Source organism: Opisthorchis viverrini (assembly GCF_000715545.1).
Source record: "Opisthorchis viverrini unplaced genomic scaffold opera_v5_271, whole genome shotgun sequence".
In the NCBI taxonomy this organism is placed as follows: domain Eukaryota; kingdom Metazoa; phylum Platyhelminthes; class Trematoda; order Opisthorchiida; family Opisthorchiidae; genus Opisthorchis; species Opisthorchis viverrini.
In genome coordinates, this window is record NW_008751929.1 from 59,405 (window position 1) to 73,551 (window position 14,147).

Consider the following 14,147-nt stretch of genomic DNA (forward strand, 5'->3'; position numbering starts at 1 on the left):
CAAGTTTGTTCCCGATGGCATATTCTAGATTTAGATACGAGAGGCTGGGATGCCCCTTTCACCTCCATTTGTGATAGATTCAAGTTGGAAAGGGGGATTAAATGCTGCTTGTATTTACTCGTCTAACTATAGTCATCCCAAACTTCCTTCCAACGCTCCTATGGGGTGTTTTGACATCCAGTCCTGGGGGATTCCCACTGCTTAGCTCTGAAACAACGGGGTTGTTTTGGTCGACTCAGGCGATATTGGTAGTGCCATCGTAACTTGCGTGGTAAAAAATCTTTGGTGTACACTATTTGAACACTGATTTCCGGTCGGATGCTCTCTGTCCTGAAATATTTTCCTCTAATGGGGATTTTACACTATATCTACTACCCCTTCTTCCTATGACTATGGGCATTAGATGATTTCACAGTACGCCTTTGTGTGATCCAGAGGTCTTTTTTCTTCACAGGAATTTAAGCTCGGTTTTTCCTTTCACCATAAACACCATATGTACATGCAGATGTCCATCCATATTAGCTTCACATCTGGCATAAAGAAGTCCAGTTCGCGTTTGTAAAAGGAACATGGAATCCAGGGACCGTCATCGTTATTCTTTACTGGTGATATTACAACCTAGACACCCTATCCTATTCACACGGTCAGCAACTCAACTCACATTTATGTCAGATATGATATTGTGGTGTACTTTGGATACAGTAACTTTGTATGAATCCTGGCACCGGTCTGAACTTTATCGGAGAACCTTCTGTTACGCACCATACGAATTATTCAGACCTGCTGACTGAGAACGGGCTTCGCCTTTGTTATCCACCACTTGCATTGTGCAGCCCCATAAGATCGAAACAACCGCCTGTTCCACCATCACTTTACCTTTGATGGTGAGAAGTTCCTGCCGTTTCGAGTCTGTCAGTCCGGCTACTATAACTGACTGTAAAAAAATTAAGGCTCACGGGAGATTAGTGGGATGTTGACTTCTGTACCAATACTGTGCTACTCTGCCTTTTGTTACAGGGCAACACTCGCAGCACGAAAGCCTGGTCCGAGGCTCCGTGAGACCTTGTGTTGAGCAAACACTCTATAGTTTATTTAGAAAGTAAAAGGAACCGCACTTCGTTAGACATGCAGGTGACATCCTTCAGAAACCTGATGGTCATGCACCTTAATAATATTCAATTTGAACACACCGTGTGACTTTATGTAGGTGCACGATTACTGCGCTCTGAACAGCTTTATTTCAGTCAGTATGACTGCATACGAACAAGGGGTTTNACACTCGCAGCACGAAAGCCTGGTCCGAGGCTCCGTGAGACCTTGTGTTGAGCAAACACTCTATAGTTTATTTAGAAAGTAAAAGGAACCGCACTTCGTTAGACATGCAGGTGACATCCTTCAGAAACCTGATGGTCATGCACCTTAATAATATTCAATTTGAACACACCGTGTGACTTTATGTAGGTGCACGATTACTGCGCTCTGAACCGCTTTATTTCCGTCAGTATGACTGCATACGAACAAGGGGTTTTCTCGGGATTTTTCACATACCAAGTTAAAAATAATTCTCGTAGGTGAACAGCTAGGAAACTGCACTCGAACAGAAGTGTGTAGTCACATTTTTAGTTCGCCCAACGTATGTAGAAGACCACTGAATTACCGCAGCTTTAACTCCTTAAAAGATGATAGAACCTTTGTGAGTACTTAGGTGTTTGTCAGCTGAACGCACAAGGCGTTTAAAACGACTTATGCCATTGTTCCTTCCTCCCGAATCGAAACCTCTCAGTCAATGAAAACCTACATTCTAACAGAAGTGCTTTCTATGTACGAAAATATGTTTCCGGAATGGTCTGCATAACAAAATCTTATCCCGTTCATCATGATTCGCCAATCACTGGCATGAAGACGGTGGATTCTTAACAGCACTACGGTATAGCACCATCCGACTGGTGCATCCCGCTCCGTCAGATCAACAATACCCAATATATTTACACAACACAACTCATCAAACAGCATTTTTGTCATTCATCACCGCAGGACGATTGACGGATCAGCTGACGACTAAAGCAGTCTCGTCTTTTTTAGCAATGTAAGCAGCAGGAAGAATGCGTTACCTGGGAAGTATATAATGAAGAAGAAACCAATCACCTTTGCACCATTTCCTCTCAAGTAGAAGTTCCATTTGTTGGACTTTTGTGAAACCAGGAAATTAATTTCCATACTCTAGTGGGTCATGGCTCGTCGAATATATGCACAGATCATCCCGGATTATCGTTCACAACAAGAATCGATTGATACTTACATAAATGACTTGAAAGTAAGCGATTTCTCATAGGCCGCATTTGCAGTTCGTTTTTTGGCATTCAAATGATTTTCTCTCTGGATAAATTAATTTCAACTTCTTTTCTTGTGCCCATCTGAAAAGTTTCCATATGTTTTATAGTTTCTGACGTTTATCACGCTTTATCAAGGAAAAATCACTAGGAATGGGATAAAAGATTAGCTGAACTAGTCCATGTCGGTTGGAATTCGGTACCTCGCCTCTCTCTCTCTCTCTTCGTAGAGGGCCAATTCAGAGGGTTACCATAATATATCAAGAGGACCCTATTGACTCTATTTTATTTCCTTAAGTAGAACACTATCCGAGAGTAAAAGGTTAATAAAAAGTGAAGCAAATCATGGATTGTTTTTATCTTTGACGTTGTCCAAATATGTCTTTACGTTCACTCGAACATGCTGGGGTAGGTGGATAGCAAGTTTTGATTTTGGTCTATTGGATTTCAGTGAGTCATTTCAAACGGAAAATATGCTATGCCCCCGGGCAGGAATACTCTTCATAACTGATATACTCTATTAGCCCGTTGACAGGGTGGAATATCAAATAGCCATTCAGAGTTGCGCGGGTCTTTGAATCTAACTTACCAACTTAAACTGATCCCTGACATAGTAAATTTCAGTGTCATAGTGGCATCAATACGATATGTACGTCAAGCAAGTAATCGGTGGCTCAAGGAGCTTTTCCGGTTAGTGAAAAAGCGTTTCGCGCCTTCTGTGGGCGAAGCCGTTGGGATATCAGTGCAGAGCATGAGTCATACGGTTACGATGTTTCTCACACGGGCGTGGTCACAGTCTTCCAGTTAGATGAATTCAGGCTCATTATGAAACGCAATGTAAACGTGCAAATTTTCTGTAGACACCAGCATCTGGAGAGTTAAAGACACTAAATTGAATTCGCGGTGTAGAATCCTGTTCCTCCAGCTCTGCGCTTCGTATATCTCAGGACATGCAATTCTTCGACACTGAATAGATTGTCTTCGGGTTGTTTGTTTAGATTGACAAACGTATCTTCTACAGAAGCAGTTTATGGTACTACTGAATCTGATAAAGTAGAAAATACATGTGATACGTTTTGTGCTGAAAGACGTTGATTTTAGTCTTTGAAATGATAGTGTAATCTAACTGTCGGTGGAATGGCTAGAGCCGAAAATAAATTTGCATACGAAACCAAGATTTAGTGACGTCATATGTGGTACGGAGATTTTAAGGAAATGTCGAATGCCAAAACAAAGGTATCATGACGGAAGTACTAAGAGCGATTTTAGTTTCATGCTATATTTTTTTGATATCCTGCAAGTAGAACAGGTGATAAATTGCCTCAAAGGCTGAAGCAGAATAGCACGTCTGGGTTTTTATGAATTAGAGACAGTGGCGGATCAAAGCTATGGTTTAGGTTTTAGGACCTGGGTGTGTATCGCTCAGCTGTAGCATCTTTTCGGTGCCTAGCTACCATCCCACCAGAGGAAAGCACGAGGGCTGAGATACTGCAAAGTCACCTAAACTTAGACAGGGGCAGAGATTGGACTGGAACAATGTGCCTTGCGGTCCTAAGGTAACACCATAACTTCGATGCCATCTAGACTGTGGGTCCCGAGTACATGCATTTATTTGAAACCTCATTTTTATTTGGGTTAAGCTGCCTGCTAGGGGAACGATTAAAACCAAGCAATTCGCCAATGAAATATTCCGCACCAGTTAAGGCGGTCGGCTACCCAAGTCTTCCAAGTTAGGTCTGTTATCCTGTCACTTGGTTGTTCACTGAAATCCATTATGTCGGGTTTTGATCAATTCGTTGACTAAATGGAACATAAGGCCCGGCATATGCCCCCTTAGCGCGTGTCAACAGTTGCCAAGCAATGTACTCTTGCGTTCATCCCAAGGGCCACTATGGTGTCAATACTAAGTAACTACGGTTTCAGATAATTGTGCCAAGTCAGAAGGAACCTTGTAGATTGTGAACGAATTACAAAAAAAAACAGGTTAGGTACCGGCTAACCGTAATATGTAAATACACAACAAATATGATTTATCTCAACCTCATTGTTCCCAGGCTGTAACTCGACGTACGAGGCTTCTCAATTTCCCCAACTCTCTCTCTCTAGTTATGTGACTTTTATTGTCCAATTGCTTTATGTTTATGAGCTGGCTGACACTGCCGAGTTTTTCTGTGCAATTCTCCTAGCTGAAAAAAGCTCATCTTTTCGCTTTCGACCTTACCAAGCCAAATAAGCGATTTTGTGAGTGAGTAAGCCATACTAATCGGTTGTAAAAGGTTTAAACCTATACGAAATCCTCTGTCTTCAGAATCTGTCACCAGAAATGACTTCCTGATTGAACAAACAATGAACCTTCATAGTTTTTCATCCTACAGGCACCATGTGTTAACCACATGCTGCACTTGAAAGGTGTCTACCAGTTAGATGTTGCAAATTCCCTGAAAGCTGTCCAGTTTGCTCGTCTCTCTCCTTTGCTATTTAAACTCTTCTGGAAACAAGCTTGTAGTCGTCTATAACCCGATCTATTTATCATCGGGGAAGTGTGGGTTGCTACGGTAGATCAAATAAATGGTGATCTACCTGTGGATAACTGGGTTGACTAACAAAACCAGAAGTTGGTTTAATTCCCAGTCGTCTCCTTTGGGAGCCAGTCATTCGTTGGCAGTTCGGTTGTTGCGTTTCCCTAGAAACGCGGTTTGTTAGCTGCAGGGTACCGTCCTTAGCTGAGCAATACCGAGCTGCGACAAGCAACTCCTGGTTTCTTCACTTTATGAGCGTGGCTGCTTAATCTCGAAAGACCACCTTTGGCATCCTTCTGTTCACCACAATATCGCGAATCATCATTCCGTTGATCGTAGTTACCCGCTGACTTGTTACTGTTACCGCCTTGATCCATCGCGACAGGTGTTTTGTCATTACCACACCATCGCGAAAGGTGTTTTGTCATTACCACAACTTACTGATTGCCACCGATTGTCACCTGGAAGAGTCCCTTGACATTGGAGGACCATAGCTCACCGATTTATTACATAAGAATAGGTCCTACTGGGTGAGTTACTTCTGTTGTGTCCGCCCTTGTCAACTGGCACTGCTTACACGTTACGATATAGTTTAGTACATCCTTCCCATCCCTGACGAGTAGATCGTCTACTGAAGCAAGCCTAATGTACTGATGTAGCTCGAATGTTGCTTTCAGTATTTGACAGTCACTTTCCTGTTATGTTCATAGGGTATCATAGACAGTCTTCAGATCTCTAAGATAATACAGCGATTAATTTAGACTTGGTCTATCGAATCAGTGCCGTGATATCCACAATTATTTGTCTACCAACGTGTCCATAATAATTCTACCGTCCAACAAGAAGGCTGGAGTGTTCCGTAGTATAGGGTCCTGTAACTGCGCCTGCATCAAGTTTGAGGACGAGGCTGTTGGCCTTGCTCGTGATCTACGGTGCATCTTCTCCAACCTGTGGTCTTGAAAGCTAACGGGCGGTTCCGTCGGCTGAATGAGCAAAAGCTGTAGTTAAACTTCACCCTCTACCAGTTATGCCTATGACGAAGTTTGTGGATTTTGGACACTACGAAGCATAATGATTCTCCTCAGGATGAACTCACTGTGTGAAGGTGCAAAGGTAACTAGGCTATTTTGAGGACAAATTCGAATGTAAACCGTGGCAGAGAACGCTTATATCTCCCTTTTATTTTCTGAGCGAAAGAATTGTCACGAAATCCCGTGGCACCCAATGATTCATACATGGTCCCAGAAACCTTGAGCCAGTTGTATTCACCCATTCAGAAGCATTTTCCCAAGTATTTCGCAAAATATCGCCTGAAATAACTATTTTATGTGTGCTGGTACTAAGCATGGACTCAATCTCACGTACGCATGATACATGCACGATATTATTGCTAACATACGATTTTGTGCAGCCTACTTCTGGCTGTGGAATGTGTGTGGAAATTACTACACAAAATAAAAGAAGAATAAAGGTGAACAGGATTTTCAGCTGCCAGTGAGGCAAGGACCCCCAATACTTTTCAAAGTAACAACCAAGATCATCAGAATTGACACAGAGACTGACAGGAGTAAAGTTACACGATAAAAATGTCAATACTAAGTAACTACGGTTTCAGATAATTGTGTCAAGTCAGAAGGAACCTTGTAGATTGTGAACGAATTACAAAGAAAAACAGGTTAGGTACCGGCTAACCTGATCTGTAATATGTAAATACACAACAAATATGATTTATCTCAACCTCATTGTTCCCAGGCTGTAACTCGACATACGAGGCTTCTCAATTTCCCCAACTCTCTCTCTAGTTATGTGACTTTTATTGTCCAATTGCTTTATGTTTATGAGCTGGCTGACACTGCCGAGTTTTTCTGTGCAATTCTCCTAGCTGAAAAAAGCTCATCTTTTCGCTTTCGACCTTACCAAGCCAAATAAGCGATTTTGTGAGTGAGTAAGCCATACTAATCGGTTGTAAAAGGTTTAAACCTATACGAAATCCTCTGTCTTCAGAATCTGTCACCAGAAATGACTTCCTGATTGAACAAACAATGAACCTTCATAGTTTTTCATCCTACAGGCACCATGTGTTAACCACATGCTGCACTTGAAAGGTGTCTACCAGTTAGATGTTGCAAAGATAAATAAGTAAATAAATATGATCTGGATCATACTTCAAAATAAATTCCAGTACGGGGATATCACTTGGTACAAGCAGATGAATATGAGTGGTACATCCTCCCCTGTGAGATCCGCGTGACTGCACTCCCACGTTGCTCACTACACAACAGGACATCGCTCTTACTGGCTAACATACCGATAACTAACAATTGGAATTTCTATACAGGTCGTGGTTATTTTCCGTTCAGGTGCTGAGTCATGTGGAACATCAAATCTGATAAGATACCCACAAATATGTGCTTCAAGACAGTTCCCATTATCGTGCTAGAACACCTTGACATGGTGCTTACGTTTTTGCAGATGACAGCTCTCCAAATACCAGAACAGCATCAACATTCCCTTTTCAAACTTGTTCCGTTTATGCGTCGTTTCTATCCACAGCTGTACTGCTGTCGCGGCGGTTTTTTTTTGGAAATACTGATCGCAGTGTTTAAGTTGCTTATCTGTTTTTTCGTAAGTAAAAAGTTATGATAATGCTGAGTATGATCATGTTGGTTTTGATGATGGTGAAGATGATGATGATGGTGTACTCAAGCAACATTCTCAGGTGATTCTAGTGGGATAGTGAGCATGTACGGCAGTGAAGTATCAGTGCCAACACTGATGTTGCTGTCTTTGATGATGATGACGATGATGATGATCATAATACTGAGGATAATCATGTTGGTTTTGATGATGGCGAAGATGATGACGATGATGATGATGATGGTGAAGATGATGATGAAGATGATTAAGCACGAAGAGGTGGAAGAAAAACACATGCGGATGGTGAAGTATCTCATCGAGACTTTGACGATGTTTATTTTTTCTTGGGACGAGGTACAGTAACTGTAAACGTAACTCTCCTGATCTGTGAACCGGTTGCATGCGAATGGAAAGATGAGTATACATCAATGGATGTACGGCCTGTCCTTTTACGCATACGGTCATACCGTCCTATGTTTGAAGTTTTCGGTTTCTAGTTTTACCATAGTGGGAGTAATGTGACGTAACGCAGAAGGTGACACCCAGACCGGTCCATTTGTAACCAGACGAAGATGCAACGAAAGTGTCAGTGTGGCATTCCACGTTGAAAAATTCGTTCCGTATTTTCGCCGGTCGAATTGTTTTTTCATCAAAGTACCTGCAAACGTTGGAGAAAAATTCATCTGAATTCCACGTAATGCTAGTGTATGAATCAGTGTGTGTAGAGAGTAGTTCTCAGCCACCTAAGAATCGATGCCGATGTAGTGAAACTATGCACATAACTAAAACTTGGAAAGGTACGGAAAAAGTTCACAACGGGGAGTAATTCAACCAGATATCACGAAGCAGTTGGTCGGAATGTCCATTATTCACACGGTGTCGCATATGTGACACCTAGTTTTCACGCTACTGCTCTGCAGCGCCCGACAGAATCGTTCCGTATGCCGGTCGAATTGTTTTTTCATCAAAGTACCTGCAAACGTTGGAGAAAAATTCATCTGAATTCCACGTAATGCTAGTGTATGAATCAGTGTGTGTAGAGAGTAGTTCTCAGCCACCTAAGAATCGATGCCGATGTAGTGAAACTATGCACATAACTAAAACTTGGAAAGGTACGGAAAAAGTTCACAACGGGGAGTAATTCAACCAGATATCACGAAGCAGTTGGTCGGAATGTCCATTATTCACACGGTGTCGCATATGTGACACCTAGTTTTCACGCTACTGCTCTGCAGCGCCCGACAGAATCTCTTAGACTGTTTGTGTGCATGTGCGGTGGTAATTGGTGGTCCACTGTTAATTTAATGCGCAATTAGTGTGTAATGCCTTGCCACGTTCTGTGGAGGTTCGTGATCCAAGAATTAGGCAGAACTTCCAAGTAAGGAGTGAATAAAGAACCAGTGACTCAAGAATATAAAAATCCAAATGACTGGCTTTAATATTTCATTAGGAAACCTTGACATTCGTGAAAGTGCAGGATAAATAAGGTGCGAACAATTGTATGCGTAAAAATTAATTTAAACGGCGTTTAGCTCCCACCATGGTGGACGTTGAAAGTTTAGGGTGCCGTGGGCGTCTAGCAAAATCTTCCAGAAGTAACTACCAATAATCACGGAATGCTTGGAAATACGGGACAGCACAGAGATGGTACAGGTCAGACAGGGCCATTTGAATGAATACTTTGACAGACACTATCTGCTGTCGAGTAAGAGATCAGAAGACAGTAAACCCACATCCTCATCACGCTCATTTGAATAGTCGTTCTCCTCTCCTGATGAGTCCACAGCAAACGAGAATCTCTGGGCTCGAGTTCCTCTCTTATTAGAGCTCGTCAATAACGCGATTCCTTTGCCATGCGAGGCTTTGAAATCCACACATCTGACGCTCAAGACGAACGCGTTACAACTCCACAGGTGCACCCTAGACACATTGAAATCTTTAGGACTCACTCACGAGCGATCTGTCTGGTTTGTTTGACGACTCGAACGACGACCCAGTAGTTGTTTTGGTTGTGTTGACTGACTGATCAGCCTGTCAGACCTTCCAAGTGAGGTAGCCCCAAAGACGCAACCACGCGGATAATTTTTAATTAGATGCTGCTGTTTTTTTCAAAAGAAAGTAGTAAATAAAAATATTCGTTCAGCTGTAACACCCTTTCGATGCCTAGCTTCTATGCCGTTAGAAAGCAGCTCGAAGGCTGAGATATTGTCGGGTTGCCCAAGCTTAGATAGGAGAAGTAGGGAGGCAGAGCGGGTTGCCCAGCTTAGATAGGAGAAGTAGGGAGGCAGAGGTCACTTCCGAAACACGGACCTTCCAGTCAGTAAGTTCGTGCTGTAATCACTGGGCTATCCCTCAGAAGAAAGTGACGTGAACTTGAATTCTACAAATCCTTCAAACACCACCAACTAGTCAGTAAACCCATTCTAGGGTAATAAATGTAATAACAACCAGTCCTCCAAATTATCCCTCTAAATATTCTGGATACAAGTTCTGAGTTGAAATTCTACTTCAGCACTTTACAGAGGATTTCAGGATGGTCCAAGCGCTGACACTAATGCTTCGCGACTTTCCTTATGGTAACTACTGTTAACGTTTAAACAAACATTTAGACAATTTGCACTTGAAATACCACGCGAAAGACAAAGTTTAAAGGTCGGTAAATGCGTTCTGGTGCTACAAGGAGTCCTGAATATTAGGAGACGATAGTATGCTAACTGGAACTGAGTAAGAATCAATGAAGGATGTCTAATATACTTAGAAAGCATAAGGTGTGTGATACTATCCCTTTGAGGAACACCGGAGTTTTCGACAAGCAGATAAGGCTGATATTGGCTGTAAAAGGTCAACAATGTCCAGTAAATGAAGGAGTCAAGAAAGCTTTTGTTGATCCAGTTCGGCGTCCTGAGTTATTTTCTGTGATCTAACCCGATTGTTGTTATCAAAAAGTATTGGCGTGGGTTCCAACGCATTTGATTGGCTTTTAAAGGACACACGGACAATTCTAGAAGTTCCACATTTACCGATGTGAAAATATATGTGTATATATAATATATAATGTATAATATATATGCAGTGCATACAAAGATCAGCATGGAGGTGACAGGTTTGATGGGTTCAAAATGTACACGCTGAAGTAACACTTGTGCAAAAACCCTGAAGAGTGAAACGAATAGAAGCACTGCAAGTGGAAACAAACACCAGAAAGTTATTAGTTGAGGATTCCTTATATTAGTACACAAGAAGTTTACCAGCAATTCAACTGCGTTGGATGAAGACATGTACATCAACACTTTACAGAACGTGAATTCGATAGTCTTGTGGTTTAAAACGCAGCAAAGTTATAAGGTTTTGTGAAACGTCCCACCAGAGATGCAAAATAACATAGGACGCGGAAACACGTGACGGCCTCTTCGTTTATGAATGTTGTTCTTGCAACAAATTAAAAAACCACATTACTTAAGTTTTCTGATCAAAATCCATTCTTGGGGCCAACTGGTTTATCTCCTCCTATCACTGATTTTTTTCACAACACATTGCAATAAAGGGGACTTGCTGCCGTATATTGTAGCCTAAGACTATACTACAAAGCATTCCACATAGAATTGGATAAAAGTAGCGAGTTAACTCAAGACACTCCGTCCTCAATTAAAACCTATTTCTTACCCCACAGGAAGCCGTCAACATTCCACAGTACGGACAAACCCCATATCAGCTGTTACATGAGAAGAAAGTTCAAAACGCTGCCGACGAAATCTTAAAAGCCACCGAATATAGAGTGGTAAAAAATGTGAGTCACTTCAAAATAGTATTAATGAAATGTTCCCGCAAGGCCGATATGTAACGAGATCACTTTTGTATTTTACTCGATGGTTTATTGTCCTCGCGGTTTCTGGTACAAATTGATCAGTTTCACTTATGTTGGCAGCTGTAATATTTCTGCGATTTGGTTGGTCGCGTACTGGTAATAAAAAGTGCCAATGGCATCAGCACTTCTGAATTCTGAAAACATGAACAGATATGGAAGTTGATAGGAAAACTTCTAAACAGATGGTAACGATCTCTCGGAAAAAAATATCTTTACAACATAACGACCCTCAAAAACAACACTATTCGTTAATTCCTGGAGCTTGTTGTTGTATTCTGAGTCTTCCGCAATGAAGCTCTCCAGAGAAAGACGCCGGTAACCTGAAGAAAAGCTTCACTGTTTTCACAGTCCTGCCACAGAGAACAGTACAACTTCACCCCGAAGACCGCCTCGTAATGCGATATCTCGTAGTACTAAGAGTCACTTTCCTTCGTCTAGATGCTTATCGTTGGTCTTACCTTTGCGGCTGAACTTTTGAGTACTGAGTTTAAGTCCGTATATCCCACAGGACCATTGTAACACTAAAGCTCGACTACAATGACAAGTTGATCATGTTCAGTATATACCTTCAGTCGCTGCTTTAGGAGCTATTGACCGCGTTTGTCTGATCAGATTACGTTCCGTCTAATTCGTAGTAAACGAGCGGTATTCGCCGACTGTGAAAATATTTTCCACGTCTCATTATTTTCAAATGTAAACAAAAATTAGCAAGTCGCATCCAGGTGCGTCTGTCAGCATTCATCGTTCAGCAGTGTAGGTTACTTCATCAACAGAGTCAAATGTTGTGATTAGTAACAAATTCCATGAAATAGATTTCCTATTGTCAGTCTCATTATGACTTCAATTACCCTCTATCCATCATCTGCCATCGAGAAGTATTTTGTAACGCCACCTAAGTAAAAGGGTTAGTGACTATAGATGTGATCACAGGTATGCCGCATTGTGCTGCCTTCATTAGGAAGTGTTTTCTTGAACAGCATCTACCATAAAAATTTTTTAATGATTTGGCATTTTGGAAACAGAATCTTGATTAAGATCTATGTAATATTGCTCCACAATGGCGCAGTCGGATAGAACAGCGTTTCCAGTAGTTGTTTTAAAGTTTACTAGATTATTATCGCTCATTTTTGAAGAGCATGGTCACAGACATAAAAAATGAGTGCAAGCGATGAATGCGAAGGGGTAACAGGCGAATATGAGATAAAAGAGAGATGTCTCATTCAAAGTCTTGCCATAGACAGTACCAGTCCGATAAGATGAATCCCAACGTAGGTAAGAGTTTTGGTATGGAGACACGCGTGTATGAACATGCTGCAAACATCCGTACATCAATACCAAGGTACAACTGATTGTGCGAGATTTGTAATAGTTTTTTTATTTATCAAATATGGTTTACTCATGGTTGGACGAATACTCTCCGAGGTTGTTTGTCCCTGAAGGGTTTACAGATTGGGTCTTTGTCTCTAGGTTGCTGTCACTTGTTTGATGAAGAATGAGCAAGCGCTAGCTTACACCCATGTGAGCCTGCATACACAGCAGTGCGAGATGCTATCAGAAACAAAGTGAGGTTCCACTGGATTTCCCCGATCGAAAATACAAGAGAATTCAAGCGCATGACAACAACACCATCAACGTCTTATGATGGACACTCTCTCAGGCATTAACCAAATCTATCTATCCTGCTGAAACTATATAACCATGTGGCAAGACTCGAGGAGTTATGGGCTCAGAATGCATTTCAGGTGCTGCCGTCGCCCATGTCTAGACCGCGCAAGAAGTTCAGAGAATGATTAGTATCGATACTTGTGCACCAGTAAAAATGATGATCCAGAAAATTAATAAAACCAGTGCTATCCACCTAATAGTGTAATAAATCAATAGATATGCTGAAAATGTCTTGCGCAAAAAACCGTGACGAACCCACATATCTTGTCTTCCCCTGAGTTCGACAACACATCAGTGCTGATCAAATTAAGACGTCATTACTGCCTAAACCTACATTTCTTCTACAGAAAGAACGTTGAGTATAGTGACCTTGAATTGTATTAGCATGAGCGAAATATTAGGTCAAAACTTTGCCTTAATACACTCATTTTCAACCGATGCTGTTTTTGAACGAGTGACTCTGTGATGTACTTGAGCTGCGATATCTCAAATGTCGTGGAAACTGAAACACAAAACGAAATTCCTATAGCATATTTTTTTAAATGGCACCACGAACGCGAGATTTGTTTGGATTTTTCAATACAACCAATGTTGCTTGCAAATGAGTATATTTTGGGAGCTGAGTACAACTAGGTGCTTAAGCAGGATTTAAGATTTTTTTCCGGAAATGCGGGAAATAAGCCCATCTAATGAGTCACAAGATAAACGAAACTAGTCGTGGGCTGTGAAAGATTTTTCAGAAAACCATGAATAGGGCGTTATGTCAAGAAAGCGAATAAAATCTTCTTTTGGAGAGAGCGCCAACGGCACTAAGATTCTTTATAGCGCGAGATAACACTGCGCCAAGAGACGGACAGAAAATAAGTTGAGGGGAAAACATTCTGGTTCAGTTCCCAGATATTCGCTATTCAGAGAGTTTGGCTACACTCATCTCCCGTCTTTAATCTGAACAAAACTCAACCACGTCCACTCTTGGTTTAATTTATTTAACAGGAAAGGGAGATAAGGTGTATTTCTAGCATCACGATACAGATTTTTAAAAATCTCGATTGCATCTTTCAGTGTGTCTTACCATACCCATTCGACGACACCCCATCATATACGCTTCAAAATCATTTTCCTGATAGAAGG

General features: G+C 41.5%; 1 protein-coding gene across 1 annotated transcript in view; it reads left to right on the forward strand.

Annotated features, from left to right (window-relative positions):
• Positions 1-2,033: 2,033 nt before the first annotated feature.
• Positions 2,034-14,147, forward strand: part of T265_09367 (hypothetical protein) — a gene marked incomplete at both ends in the record, with an annotated part of 47,490 nt that continues 35,376 nt past the window's right edge. Inside the window, 2 exons of the mRNA XM_009175409.1 lie at positions 2,034-2,314; positions 11,157-11,273. Coding sequence (XP_009173673.1) covers positions 2,231-2,314; positions 11,157-11,273 — 201 coding nt within the window. The remainder of the gene's footprint in view (positions 2,315-11,156; positions 11,274-14,147) is intronic.